The 15,808-nt window shown below is 34.8% G+C and overlaps 1 protein-coding gene across 9 annotated transcripts in view; it reads right to left on the bottom strand.

Moving 5' to 3' along the window:
* The window catches only part of LOC138000066 (serine/threonine-protein kinase DCLK1-like), a 39,870-nt gene extending 25,692 nt beyond the window's left edge, over positions 1 to 14,178 (bottom strand). For 4 of the 9 annotated variants that reach the window (XM_068846204.1, XM_068846206.1, XM_068846212.1 and 1 more), the window contains exons 1-10: positions 13,999 to 14,139; positions 13,180 to 13,865; positions 10,716 to 10,815; positions 6,203 to 6,310; positions 5,546 to 5,590; positions 4,950 to 5,014; positions 4,431 to 4,452; positions 4,293 to 4,333; positions 3,852 to 3,889; positions 3,339 to 3,379 (exon numbers count right to left, since the gene is read on the bottom strand). In XM_068846204.1, coding sequence (XP_068702305.1) covers positions 3,339 to 3,379; positions 3,852 to 3,889; positions 4,293 to 4,333; positions 4,431 to 4,452; positions 4,950 to 5,014; positions 5,546 to 5,590; positions 6,203 to 6,310; positions 10,716 to 10,815; positions 13,180 to 13,845 — 1,126 coding nt within the window. In that variant the 5' untranslated portion in view covers positions 13,846 to 13,865; positions 13,999 to 14,139. Of the gene's footprint in view, positions 1 to 3,338; positions 3,380 to 3,851; positions 3,890 to 4,292; positions 4,334 to 4,430; positions 4,453 to 4,949; positions 5,015 to 5,545; positions 5,591 to 6,202; positions 6,311 to 10,715; positions 10,816 to 13,179; positions 13,866 to 13,998 lie in introns of all 9 variants that reach the window. The other 5 variants (XM_068846205.1, XM_068846208.1, XM_068846211.1 and 2 more) reach the window with 4 other exon arrangements.
* Between the last annotated feature and the right edge of the window lie 1,630 nt (positions 14,179 to 15,808).

Here is a 15,808-nt window from a genome sequence, read left to right as displayed (position 1 = left end):
TACTAACGAATGTACTAAAACTTACTTTTGTCTTAAATGGAAAAGGGCTGTATGTGACGTAAAACTGGCCCAATAATTAATATCCATGGGGTCTACTGAAAGTGTAGGTTTGTGTAAAGAGGGGGGGGGGGGGGGAGTGACGGAGGGGAGAACAGGAGAGAGAGGAGCTCCTTGCTAATCTTAACACAAAGATAAGTATACAATTTTAAGATGGAAATCAGCCTTTTACTAAAAGACATCGTATAAAGATTTATATGCCTTAGCGAAATCAACAGCAAGCTACGAAAGGAAGGGTAGCATTGAAGAAAAAGTCCAGTAAGTGAACTAAAAAAAATGGAAATAAGACTAGAGCAGCTAGAAGAATCAACACAAAATTATCTGATCTGAAGCAAAGTCAGTTGCGATCAAAGTGCAAAATCAACCATTTTGAATGAAAATGTTTATCTTGTTTGTATTGTAAACCTATTCACCCGCCCAATATGTAACAATCACATTCCTTGATTTCTTACAAAAGCATTTTTTGGCAAGATATTTTTCATTTGAAAAATCCAGTGATTTGTACTTCAGTATCTTTTACATGTATCATGGTTGTTTAGCACGGACAGATAAATTTTTACCAGTTTCTAGTTGATGAACTTGATCAATTGGGAGTGGGGTAAACCATATCAGGAATGCTTTTTTGGCTGGGAGTGAGTACATTTTTCTGTTAAAAACAGTTCAACAGTAATGTTCCCCTTCCCCAAATAATAAAGTACTACACACCAGACACAAGCCCATAAGCTGTGAAACATGCTCCATCAATTTGTTTCAGTCATGCTTTTAGTGTGTGACAGCTACAGTACGATGGACAATTTAACGTGTTACAGATTAATTTAATGCCATTAGAAATGTCAAGCATTTTTATTTGAATGTTGTGGAAATGACAATCAATTGTAATACCACTGCACAATAAAGTAATAACTTTCTGTTATGTGACACAGGTATATAAAGGTTATTGGTTTGAACATTTGATGAAATAAAGGGTTAGTCATGACAAAGATATCATTTAAATACCACCATTAAGCTTGTAAACCTTAATTTAATTTTCCATTCTTAAGACAATGTTTGCCTGTCACACACTAAAAGATTTGCCATTGTTAACAGCAGATTACATGATCTGGGGTTAAAAAATGAAAAACAAAACAAAATAATAACAAAGCAATTCCTCCAAAAAAATTTTATTGATAAAATAAAATTTATATTATTTACAGATTGAATACACTAGAGTTAAGTCATTTTAGAACACAAAAGGGAATCTTTTCTGTTTACCTTTCACAATTTTTTTATAGTTAATCTTTTAAACTCGATACTCATCTATTGTTCAGTTCTGCTTTATTTTCTATCCTTTAAATCCTCATCACATACCTTAAAAGAGACTCAGTTTTCACTGCCCACACTTAATTTTCTTTAAGCTACTGTATGTTCCTTTCATAACAAATTAATTTAATCACTAATTCCATCACCTTTGAGCCAAAGATGGTGTCCTGTGACCTGTCAGACAACTCAAAAATTTCATGTACTGCACACACAATTCTAAGACTTAAAACCAACCCTAACTCCAAAATCATGCCAATTAACATTTCCAAAATGCACTCAAATTATTTTAAATAATCCATAACTGTGTTTAGTAATTAACACTTCATTAGTTGTACTCTTGACTGGTTGTGTCTGAAAGATGAGGGTATCATAATACATGTAATATTATTTTCCCTTAATTTGTGAGTAACTGACAAATTCTAAGAAACCAGGAAAACAATGTGCTCATATAGAAAACTGTACAATGTTATGAAAAATGACTTTTTTGCATGCTGTTGACTAAAGAAAGTCAAAATTTGATCTGCTGACAGCGAGTCATTTGTTGACAAGACATCATCAAAGATGCCCAAGGCCACAGAATCTATATTCAAATGATTTTTTTAGAATGCTGTAAAAAGTTAACCATTCGTAAACTCTGTGATGATTATTTCCAGTCAATATGAACAAAATTACCCTGCATAAGATTACACCAAAATACAAATTTGGAGAGAAGTTACTGTGAGCAACTTTGCTCCTTTACTTCTGACTAGCTGACACAACATGTTGTGTTATCTTTTTTGTTTCTTCTGTTTGCTGACAAGTCTATATCACTTTTAGACCTTTTCTTCAAAACACGTGGTAAGCTGTCTGGCTGAGAAATATTTTCATAATCCCTACACAGGTACTGAGAAATGGTGTAATGTGTTGAGGGATATGTTGCTGCCTCACCCAAACTGTCATTTTCAACACTTTGCAAACAGTTTACTCTCTCTTCAAGCTTCTCTAAAGCCTCTTGCAATTCTACAGTTAGGTTTTTCAATTCTCTATTTTCTTGCTCTAATTGCAATATTGTAAATCTTTCATGAAGATCTTCTGCCCGAAGATGATTTAGCTCTGCATCTGGCAAACTTAATGTCCGGTGTAGTTTTTTCTTGGGTCCTATAACTTCCTCATATGATTTATCATTTTCTGAATGTAATCCTGAGTCTTCGTCTTCAAACTTTGAAAACAATGAAGGAGTATTTGACCGACTATCAAATGGAGAAGAAAACTGACTTCCAAGGGGTGAGGTTGGCTGGCTGCTATATGGTGTGTTCATTTGACTGCCAGAAGGTGTAGTCCCTCTACTAATTATTAATTCTATTTTTTTATCTGGTTCAGACTCATAATCACTAAGCCACACAGTGGAATAAAACTTGTTGCTCGTGGAAGGGGCAGTCTTTGCTTTTTGTTTCCTAAGGACTTTCTTCGGAGCTCCTTTTCTCCAAGCTGTGTAATGCATTAAAACTTGTCTGAGTATTACAAGTCTGAAACCCACAAGCCGAAATGAAAAATGTAGACGTACATTTGACATTTACAAAAATTCTAAATTACGGGTTTGTTGTTGTGTAAATACATTATGCAAATGAACCATGCCAGTTCATAAATTTAAACTGCTCTTCATGGCAAATTTTTCAGTTTAGGAACCTTTTAAATTGTGTGACAGGTTAACATTGTTCTTTAGACTAGCTACTAGAATGTTTAATTGTTTAAATTTAAATTGTATCCAGCAACTATACATTGTTACATCAAGTTATGTCTGTTATAATACATACACAGAGAGCACCAATGAAATTAACCAAATTAAAAGTGAAACAAAGAGTTTCCTTAGATAGTTCAATTCCAAATTTCTTCTTTCTCATATAAGTTTCATGCATAATTGCCCAATATCCTTGTTCCCCTGGTGTCACTTATTCATCCAAATCCGTGATCTTTAGTATCTTTTACTTTTGTTTAATTCTTACCTGCATCTGGGGACTCCTTCTCAAACACATGGGCAGGATATCTGTTTTTTAAAAAAAAATCTCTTTTGCCATTTTTTTTTCAAAAGACACCAACACAGTAAAGAATATTTAATAATACAATCATAGTTAATGGAGGTGTTACAATATGGCCATTCAAAAAGCGACAGAAAATTTTGTTTCCTGAAAAATTCATATAAATTTCAAAAAATAATTGAAAAATTGAGTGTGTGGCAAAAGAGCATTAGGTTACCCACTTCTCTCTAATGACAGATGATCTTATTTGTCAACTGGGGGCATTCTAGGTTGCCTGAAGTGTCAATGGGTCAATTAAATTAAGTTTAGCAAAGGTATGAGAGACAATAATTTATTGATTACTTGAAAATTAAATGTTCCTTTAAAGAGGCAGAAATAGTGTAACACAAAAACAGGAAGTAAATGTTTTTTGCTAAAATTATGAAAATACTACAATAAATAAATTATTTAATTCAATCTCCCACATAGATTCAAACTTACAACTCTTCATTTGGATGACCAAGGCCAGTGTTCGGAGTCTACACATAAGAATACAAAGCAATGAGTAAAAATGTGTAGCATTGATCATGATAATTCTTATAACTTATTCTAGAGAAATTGGTTTCTGGCAGCTGCACAGAGTAGGTCAACCAGCCATTTTCAGCTCTGGACAAGTTCAATTTAAGAGTTTTGTTGAACCAGTCATCAATACAATCAATATTACTGCATTCAACAAATACAAAGCCATGTGGAATGAAAGGTATACATACAACCATTCAAACTGAACACTTAGGATCAAGATATACAATTTGCATAATTTGTTACAAAAACAGGACTGTAATCACAGGTTCAAGATCAAACTTTTTCTCCGCCTCTTGAGATAAAATGAAATTTGCAACCATTGTCCTTCTTTTATTTACCCTAACCATTTGATTTACTAACCCTTCTGCCAGATGATCCAGGTGGTGATTTGACACTAGCTGCTGTTCAAGAAAAATTCAACTGTTAGATACAGCAACAGCATTAACAAGAAGAAACAAACTACTAAAATTGATAATAACTGCCCTTAAAAATACTTACATCTTGGGCTGCGTCCGTTAACCTAGGAAACAAAGTTTCAAATAAATAAACAGAGAGTATATAATAATAATTATTAATACCAATAATTAACAACATTATTGTCGATTAGTCAATCTTGCCAGCTTCTTTAAATTTCAATCCTCAACTGATACCTATTTGATGAAATGGTATATGAAATGAATCATATATGAAATGCAGATATGAAATCAAGTGAAGCTATGATCATCGCAGTTATGAACGCAATTTTTACAATTGCGTACAGAAGCCTGAAAAATTCAGGACTTCAACTTGTTTTTGAACCTGTGACCTCGCTTGATACCTATTTGTTGATGACAAGTTCCCAAAACAATATTAGTTTCATATTCCAACTATATTGTGAAGTGCAAAAAGAAACCAAGACAACCCATTTATATATTCACTACCTTGCCTTTTAATTTTGGCTTTTGGCACAAATTCGGATGAATAATAATAATCTATACAAAATGTAACACTGGAAAATGTCAAACTAACAAATCATACCCTAGTGGCTGAGTGAGCAGGACTCATTCCTCTATCCATAGCTCTATCCTTGCTGGCACTTTTAACTGAGTAAAAAACATTTCAAGATATTAGGGTTACCAGTAGATGTTAGACAGCAAGATGGCTACTATGGTTATATTCCTAGAGATGCAAAAGCAATTATTTTACTGTTCTACAATTTAATATTGAGAAATTATTAACATCATCTCTTCAATAATTATTAACTTTATCTCATATACATGTACAATGACTTATTTCAATTGTGAAAGTGATGAGATTTTATAAAAATATATATTTAATTTATTCAGATGAGGTTAAAAAAAACATCTTTTTTTAATAAAATGGTCTTGATTCAATTCAGTGTGGTTGGTTGTATTTTTTTTATTTTGCTTACATCACTAAAATTTTCAAATTTTTTCTATTAATAAAGGCACAGTCAATTGTTATTTGAGAGAAATAAAAATTAACGCAAACACCCCACTGAATCGTTCCTGTGCCTGCACCAAGAAATAGAAAAGTCCTATTCTGTTGAAACCTGTTGCTTGGCACTAGTTGGAAATGACATTCCAACCTATTCTTTGTGTTACAAGGTTTACCTGAAGCAGAGCGCCGTACAGGGCGATCACGAGATTGAAGGCTACCTGAAAATATTGATTTGATGTTTAAAGGAAGTATTGATTGTTTCATTGCAACACAACAAGTATCGAATAATTTTATGGAAAGATTCACTTTTATAAAAAAAATCAAAAATTCATAAAAATATAGAAAAAAAATTCTAGCTTTGTAAACAGTTATTTTAAACTTAAGCGAACTTTATGAACAGTCACTTTTTAGTCAACTTAAACATAATGCCCTAACTTGATTATTTAACGTCATAATTATTGGTTACCCCCTTAAGTATGTTATTGACACATTCATGGTAGCCATCACCAGTTTCTTCAATCTTGCTCATAGTAGAAGCTGGATTAACTATTTCAGATCCTTCTTGTTCTACAGATTGAACTGGAATCACTTTTTTATAAAATGGCCTTTATAGCACAAATGTTACAATTCAATGTGGCTGTATTTTGCTTGCATCACTAAAATGTTTATTTTTTATTTTTAATTAATTAAAGCACAGTCATTTGTTACTTGAGAGAAATAAAATACTGAACCGTTCGTGTGTCTGCACAAAGAAAAAGAAAAGTCCCATTCGTTTGAAACATGCTGCTCTCTTTTGGTTAATTTAATAGTTCCATTTCAGCGTTTTGTACCTGAGTCATTAGAACCACTGTCTCGACGACCACGTGGGGTTCGTAGTGAAGAGGACCTCTTCAGCCCAGATGGCCTCTTGAGATCTCTATATGGTGTAATCTTATAACCTGAAAATATTTTTGGGAAGTTAAAAATAAAATAAGTGTAGTACATGGTGGTCTTTTGTATATTATGTAAAATTGCAATTAAGTACACTGCGTAAAAACCAAAACATTCAAACTTTGCATGCTATTTTAGAATCTCAGTTGCTAATAATGCAAACATGTTAAGGGTGGCACTATTAAGTGTATGTTGCTGAGAGTTTATGACTTTCTTTCCCTGATTGAAGAGGCACTGTACAAACTAAATTGGCAATTTTGCTAATGGTTACAGACCAACTTTATAATGTCAGTGAGCAGGGAATTAAACGCCTTACCTTTTTCTTTTTTTGATTATTACTTCAAAACATGTTTCATCAATTCAGTAAACTAGTTACACAACAATAGGTTTTAAGAACTACTAGCTTCCAGGATGTAGAATGAACTCTACATTCTTCGTACTGTGGGAGGAATAGAAGTTTTACTTTCAAAAGATACCTTTGCCTTGAATAAAGTAAAAGAGACTAATGCACATAACAGATACAAAAGAATAAGGTGCATTTGTGAAAATAGTTTTTTCAGTCTCGACTTGCACTTGTAAATGACACCACATTGTACGTAACAGAGTTGCCAGTTTATTACAGCATTTCAAGCAGCTAATTACAAACTGAAACACTATTACAAAATGTTTCCTTAGTAAAGTTGTTCCATTACAGTGCGACGGGCCTTACCGTGGCCACCTAACAAAGTTTTTTAAAACTTATGTGCCAATCAGGGTGAGCGAATTTGATTGACAGTCACCCCTCCTTGCAAAGTTCGCACGGTCAAGCAGTTGAACACCGTTGAATGGGTTGTTTGAGTTGACGTAAAATGTGAAAGTTTGTTGGGTGGCCACAGTAAGGCGCATCACACTGTAACATACTAGGTAATAATTTTTTAGTAACGACATTCAATGACTTTCATTTGCACACAACTCTCCACAATTTCTGCTTTTTGTCCTCTAAAAATACTTTTTAATTCCTTAAACACCTTTTTCATTCAATTGCCGAAGTTTAGAAACCTTTCATTAAAACTATCACAAACCCATTTTCGTCCCCACTTTTCCACTTTTCCATAGCCATTCCCAAACTTTCTCTCTTGGTACATTTAAAAGTTACATTGACAAATTTGTCTGTGTTTGATTATCATGAAGATACCAATCATTTCATTTAGCATTAACAATGCTAAAAATTTTAGTAGCATTTTTTTCCAGTATCCTTATAATGACAATCTTTGCACCACCTATTAATTTAATATTAGTTTGTATAAATTTATATTGATATGTATTTTTTGTTTTATTTGTAACCACCCACTGATCATGACATTGGACAAAGAGATACAAATATTATTACCCTAAAATTAATCTCATTTTTTCCACATTCTTCAGTGGAGAGACCAAAAGATGTAATTCTAAAAGCTGTCTATCCAAAGAAACAACATAAAAGAATTTCAAGGTCAATCCATCAATCTCATGTCTAAAATGAAACAACCAAGTGTAGTTAATTGCTGATAAGGTTGTCATCCTTTTTTCTGCTATTGTTGAAGTTGATAATGTCAAACCATTTGCCCCTGTCATAACTGGGATAAGGGCAGAATAAGGTTGAAAAGCTATCAAAAATATTATTTTGTCCCGAAGAAACTATTTTAATAATGATTATACTTTCACAAGAAAATAAAGTAAATATTGTCATCTAAAGAGATACATGAATGTATGATCTTGTTGGTTGAGCAACATGGCAAAAATAGAAATAATTTGCTAACTTATAATTCCAAGAAAATTCTGACATTAAACATGTAAAATCAATGAAACTAATATAAAAGGGTTTTATTTTCACGACTGAATGCGACTGAAAATATGTGTTCCTCTGCATTGTTGGAAATGAACTTTCTTTTTTCATTTTGATCTAAATTGAGCTAAAACTAAACAAAGAAGCTGTGCATATTTTTACACATTCAATGCACTTAAATAATAAAGAAGTTTAAAACTTTTGTTAAACCTCATCAGTGGTGAATGACCAATGAGGCACAACAAAGTAAATAGCACATTACTACAGTTTTACAAGGATTTATTACTCAAGTTAGTGGAATGTATACCAATACTTATTCATTTAGTTCCAGTTGTTTCAACACAATCCTGGACTCTGCATCTGGAAATTCTCAGATCTCTAAATTGGCAGGTGAATAAATTGCTAAAGGTTTTTATAATTTATTGTTTGGAAAAACATCTAAACCTAACATTTTTGTTTTATTATCCGCTTCAAATACTAGCAATTGGGTCTATCTTGTATTTTCCCAATAAAACAAAAACAGGTTGTAAAGACGGCTGTTAAGCAAACCAATATATGGAGGTTAAAAATAGAGGCAAAGAGTTCCTTAAATCTTGAACCAAAGCTGATATGACAGTTCATAAATTTGTTATAATATAAATGAATATGACGTTGAAAACGTAATTAAGCTGCTTTAAATTAAAGCAATAAGAGTAAAAGAGCACTTAAAATATCAGAATAATATGAAGCTTTGTATATATTACATGAGTATGAATACCAGTAATATTGATATAACAAGTCTGATAAATACATCTAAAAATAGTTTTTCAACTTGCTTCCAATGTAATTTAATCAACAAACATTAGTCCAAATGCCTGCCCCATAATTAACCTTACTTTACTATCAAAATAAAAGTTCAATTTATCATAATCTTTTTGACCGTTATTGAGGTAACAACACATCTCATCTAACTTGCACTTCTAAACTGAAACCTCGTGATTTCAGCACCAAAGAATGTCATGTTTCTTTCTCAAGGCAAACTTCAGCCAAACCAATAATTCGAGGTGCTGTTTTATTCATGAAAAATCCTGAGATGAGATGAGATTTGATGCACACATCTAGTACTAGTATGGTAAAGTATTATAAAGAAGCTAATATGCATCCATCAGAAATGGAACAATAACTCCTGTCATAAAAACTGCCATTATCCACGACCATCTTAAGAAAGAACTGTTTCAAGAGAGTCCACAGGAGAAAGGTTTAATGACAATGGCTTGAGATCCAGTTTGTTGACAGGGTCCACATCATCCATTTGCTTGTCAGCACTAAAGAGCATCATTGGTCGCACAGACGCAGTTGGTTTACTATCGTTCACTCCCTGACTTTGATTCATTTTTTCATTGTAAATATAAATATAGTAGCCATGACGACCTTCTGGATTTCCAGTGTCAGAATCTTCTGAAGATGACTTTTGGAAGGGCATAGTCTTTATTTCTGGAGGGTTTGGTCTTGGTCTTCCTCTGATTGCAACAGGAGTATCAGAACCTGCCTTTGGTCTGATAGGGACAGGTTTGTCCGAACCAGCTCGCTTCTTTGCTGGTCTAAGGGTTCCAGTACCTTTTACTTGAGGCATCAGTGATTTACGAGAAAACTCTAATGGCATGCCTATAGCAGATTTGGGTCTGCTTGAAGCAGCAAGGCTTCTCGATGACTTTGGTGTTGTCTTCGGTGAGGGTGGAAACAATTGTCTTGAAGAACAAGGTCTGGGAGATACAGATCTTGTTCTGCGTGGTGCTGGCCTGGGTGTTGTTAAATTTGACATGGAAGCTGCTAAGATGCAGTGCAAGTGAACTGTAAACGTCTTTTCTGGTGGAGGGGGCTCAGGTCGCAGGCCAGGAATATAGGAATAAATTTCTGACACTGGTGCATAACGCCAAGGTGGGCGGTACCCTGGGATTGGAAAGAAGCACCCAGTTTTAATATAATTTTATTTTGCAGAGTTAACAAAGCAGATTCAATGTTCACTGTTTGCCATCGTATAAGCGAGCTCAAGTGAAACCCATTTCCTGGCCTGCGCTGAGCCTCTTTACTGGGCAATAGAATAGGGACCATCTGTCAGTTGAAAATTATCAATTATCATTGCCCAATGATGGACACTTTGGACACATACAATCAAGTTATTGTGACTGCGAGTTGCTCCTTTTTTTTCTCGCTTACACGAGAGCCAACTGACTAAAATTAATTGCATTCAACCATCTGATGTTTGTACGACAATGTTACAGGACATAGAGAGCAGCTAGAGGAAGTACATGTGGTCTTTTTCTCTAGATTGTACTGTCATAATTTCCCAGGCCAAGTTGTTAGGACCATGGTAAGGGCTAACACAGGTCAACAGATTTTAATGGTGATAAAAACCAGGGTTCTTGCTTGCCGAGACCACTTGGCCTTGTTCAATTCCTGTTCAAAGAATAAAGCTGACTAGTTTCTCTTAAGAAGTTTTTAGGAATTCTGGACATCTTGTAAAGAGACTTCCCAGTTATCGCCTTACACTAACACAAGCTAACCAAACATAAATTAAACTCAGCGGGGAATGAGGATGATAAAAATTTGCAATAACTGTGTGTACTTACTCTGCACATCAACATCAAAACCTTCTTCAGGAAACTTTTCATTACTTTGCAGGGCAACAAACATGGTATCATCTCCAAACAGATGCCTCAGCTCTTTGATCTGTGGAGTTTAACAATGCATTTTGAATACCAGTGAATAATTACCATCAATTTAATCCATATGCAGTTATAACTAGATTCAAGAGTTTCTTTAAACAAATTTTGCCATTTGCTGACTGAGGATATTTTGGAAGATTTTCAATCTCCAGAAAAGAATATCACTAATCATAAAGAACATTCTACCAGTATTTTTTTTAATTCAGCTGCACAAGCAACAGCCATGACAATATACTTTGCTGTAAGCACTCACATGAACACCTAACACCCCTTAATTACCTCTCCAACAAGAAAGAAAAATTATGTACATGTACCAAATAAGTGCATACAGAAGGTGCTCTGTATTTTTTTGTAGACCAGATCCCTTCAAATCACATAGATTTTTACTCACATTCATAACTTAAAAGTAAAAGTTTGTCTGATCACCTGCTTTTTATTTTTGCTACCTTTGCATGAAGACATTATCATGTTAAGAGTCGAAACTTGAAAATAACGTAATATTGCCCAAATCAAAAACACACTCCTCCACAAATACCTCACAGAATTTTCAGTATTTGGGGTATTTCTTATCTTTCAAGATCAAATGTCAAATTTTCTTCCATAAAAGTACTCTCACATAAATGTTGTTGAGCCTCTGAAAATTAAATGTTTTAAACGCTGAAGCAATTAAAAAGACAAGTTTTGCACAGAAAAAGCAAGTGTTTCTCTACAGTGCATAAGACTGCCAATCATTCCAGTAATAATGTTTGTTTGTTCACATAAATATCTTATCCCTGGTGCCATTATCAGACTGGCAGGATTCAGGAGACACTCCCGAGATAAAATGTCAAAGAAACAAACTGGGATTGTCAGGCAAAACCGCAATGAAACTAAACTCAAATATCATTCAGGGACAAGTTTACTGGTCCAGTGTATATTTTGATTTACTTTCAACCACATGTAAAATATATGAAAACAAAGAAAACCACTTGTCATATCTAATGATTCAGATTCACATCAGTTTTTTTTTTGTACTTTTCATTTGTAAGCACTCATTTTAATGATAGAGATAGGTTTAAAAACATGTACGCCTTCCGTCACAATTCAGAGCCCTATAATGAGGTTAGACATAATTTTAAGGTCTTTTACATCTGCTCATAAGGAGTGTTCAAAAACATTACCTGTTTCAATAAAATACACATATAATTCCCGATATCTTAGCTCAGAGCTTTTTCAGAAGCTAAGTCTGGAGTTGAGAAACTATAAAAAGATAAAACACTGAACTGACACTCGCTGACTTGTTCGTTCATTTTATAATGGTGCAGCTTGCTTCTCGCCACAGAACAAAACTTAAAATTCCTCGAAATACAGTATACTGTATAAAATGAAACTGCTTGTTGTATTATTCCGTGTCCAATGTACTTCTCTAAAGAGATAACACAATCCATGAATGTTAAGTTCCGGAATTACATTTAGAACGGAAAACTCAGCAGGAAAATTCACTAGAATATTCAACACGGAATCTACAAACAAAAGACGCCTATAGCAGCTTCGGAAGCTTGGATATTTTAATTGAGATGACCCATGAAATACTGTATAAAGCACGTAAACAAGCATATTTTGACCCCAAACTGGTCTAGACTCTTTCAACAACAGCCATGATGTCTGCTTAAAGTATTATCGGATAAGAAATACGACCTGAAAAACATATTTCTAGAACAGATGCTTTGAAATATTTGCCTGAGACCAAAGGTATAAATAATGAAAGCGACACTTTTTCTCCACGTGGCGACCTCACGGGATGGAAGGAACGTATGGAAACAAATAAATACAAATTGTGCTCTGGAGAAAAAAATTAAGAAAACTGAAAGAAACACTCTCAGCTTGAACAACTTCCTACGAACCGCAAAATATATCACTGATTTAGAGCGCCGAGCAACACGCTTGCCATGAACGAACAACGTAACAAATTCAGCGGGGAGTAATTTGTTCATTTTAATTTACTTGAAGTGTATAGACACTAAATGCACTAAAACCAAACCAAGTAAGCCAGATCCGATTTTACAACCTTTCATAATCTGCCTCTCTTTGAAACAATCTGAAAGCCCAAAAGTAAACATCTCCAGAAAAAAATTCCAGCCGCGTGTTGCTTACATTTTCAACACGAGCCTCCTCTCAGTGATCACAAAGGATGCGCTAACCTTCACAGGCAAACATATTTTCAAGGGAAAAACGATCGAGTGCGATGCTCCCTTGCCAAGAAACGAACAAAGACAACGAACCAAAAACTAGAAATAAATTATTAATGAAAAGAGTAACACGGATCCTTGTTAAAAACGTTGAATAAAGCGACCGATGAAATAATGGCCGACAATAATAAACCACGTACCTGCTTTCCATCGACTGTGTGCAGTTTGTCGACTTTTCCTAACGTTCCCTTTGAAGACAGATGGTCTAAAACTTGTTCCAAGCTGACTGCTGTCTTCGCATTAAGTAGCATGGTAACTTTCTTTTGTGGGGGTTTTCCATTCTTTATAACCGTAACCAATTTTGGTTTGATGAAATCTCGACTACCGTCGATTTGATGCGATCCTGAGGAAGCGAGAGCAGATTCTTTCTTAGGGTGTGAGAGCGACCAACACGGTTTTACATTGCCGTATCCATTTTCCACTTCTTTGAAGACATTACAAGAAGAACAGACATAACAGGAACCGTACTGAAGTTCGTTCACATCGGTGATCATCTTGCCTGTTTCAGCGTTAAAAACGTAACGTACGGCGCCAGTCGAAAGTTCGAGCTTGTTTGACAACTCTGCCAGCAGAGCGTCGAACTCTTTATATCGCTCAGGAGAAACGGCTAGTTTAAGACCACTAAAAAATCGATCTCCATTCCTGTAAAAGCGAATTTGTTTGGCGCTGAGACTTTGGTTTCTTCTCAAAAGAGAAGTACGGTTGATTTCCTTGCAGTTGGCGTTTCGCGAATTCGAGCGGCTCAAACCAAGCGAAGGGGAAGGAGATCGATCGCGATAGTCGCCGTTCATGGTGCCATTCTCCATTTTTGATCTTTCAAAGACGACTGAAAAAAATTGGAAAAAAAGTCGTTTAATTATTCACATCGCATTTGTCTTAGTTTTCTTGGTGTGACCGTAAAAATGAGTGGTTTTTCGAGCGAAGCAAAAAACGCCACCGCAATACTAGGAGTTACTTACCTTCGGCCGGCGCCCGAGTGATCCTTTCCGCTCCACTCCCAGTGGTTCTTTATCAGTTTGCTAATGCGTTTAGGCCTAAGACTCTGTCCAAGGAAACAAAAATAATAGCCTCATATTGTATTCTAAACTGGTGAGGGCCCAAACACACCTGCACGCTTAAAATTAAGGCCAGCCAGTGTTAGTTTGATGACCGCGAATAATATTTTGACTTGTTCTGGCCATAGAACCCCGCATCGTGATTGGTGGATTGGACATCAAGACAATAAAAAATTACTCCAACCAATCAGAGTTCGTTAGTCACAAAATATATGTACAGAATGGTTAACTGGCTCAAACTTTTCAAGCTCAGTTGCAGAAAAAAAAAATGTTTTCATGTCAATTTTATCCACAGATTTCTATATGACGATGCTAAAGAAAAATGGGAAGTAATCATTGTCTGAAGGAAAGCGACATCAATTATTTATAAATTATGTAGACAAATACGGATATCAGATTTTCCTGCGTTATGAGGCTACTCTTTTGTGTCGATCAACATGATAAAATTACTGTTCTACATTCTGAAGTTATTAGCTTTGAAGAATATTTTAAACAGCTAACAGAAAAGACTGTTTTAAACCTATCGCCTAAAAAATATTTCACGTCTGATTTATTTTTTAGCACCAGATCAGAGATACCTGTATTTAACGAATAAAGTACTAGAAGTTACCAGTACAACACTTTTGCGTTTGCTTTCACCCAACAAAAATTCGAAAAAATGCATCTTTATAAATGGCTTTTGCTCCTAAGTTTCCACGGGGAAAGAAAAACATGTCTATTTAAAATCTTGAGAGAAATGTTCAGTGTTTGACCTGATCACGGTGCACCATATACACCTGCCTTGATAATAATTAGTAAGTCTCATACGAGTAATAAATTCAGCCCCGAGTTGTTCACATTCAGCACCAGAAAACTCCTTAAAAGGCATTTCCCTTTAATGAGATTCAAGCATATCTTTAATCACTTTCAAGGATCGATCACGTTCATCATGTCGGTCAAGTCAGCAGAGAAGTTTTGAAAGTCGGCTTCCTTTCCATTTTTGCATTTCGGCGTCAAGCAATGAAAACGGATTTACTTTTTTTTTGGCCCATTAAAATAAAAAAGGATTGAGATTTGTTGTCATTATAGTGTAGCAGAATGGGAATACAAATGTTTCTATGCAGTTCTTGCGGCTTTCATAAATGTTGTACAACGCCGAAGCTACTGCATGTTTAATGCTATCCTTTTTTTTCTTATTGGTATCGTTCAAAACAGAACTCCAGTGAATAATTAGAAAGTAGAAACAACATTTGCTAGGTTTAAATAAACAGTATTTTATAGGATTTTTTACTGGCTTTAAAAAAGCTGCTTTGAGTAACATATTCATGATTCAGATATTATTCCTTTCGACCGCTTTGTTTTATTAACTGACGAGAAAATCATCTCAATTTTCCCTCAAAGTATAATATATCAAAGTGGTGTCCAAGCTAAAAAGGGCCTCAAAATGGTAAATGGAGGGTCTCATTAACTTGCTTAGTTTTTTAAGATAACCTTAGGTGGTTATGTCGGGGTGTGGCAATGTTTATACGAAAATGGCCAATGAATATGTCTCGCCCCATGTCATCGGTTAATCCTTTCTCTTGGACTTCGTCTTATTTCTTATCTCGACTTAACCACAAGCTAACAACACCAACAACAACGGTAAATTAACAGGAAAAATGGGTACTTCTTACGCGCTTAAGTACGCGAGATATTTGCAGACCAAGAAAAGCTGGTTTAGATAAAAGTACATACG

The sequence above is a fragment of the Montipora foliosa genome, chromosome 4 (assembly GCF_036669935.1).
Source record: "Montipora foliosa isolate CH-2021 chromosome 4, ASM3666993v2, whole genome shotgun sequence".
Classification (NCBI taxonomy): Eukaryota; Metazoa; Cnidaria; class Anthozoa; order Scleractinia; family Acroporidae; genus Montipora; species Montipora foliosa.
Note: the sequence above shows the minus strand (reverse complement) of the source record. Positions and strands in the feature narration are given on the sequence as shown.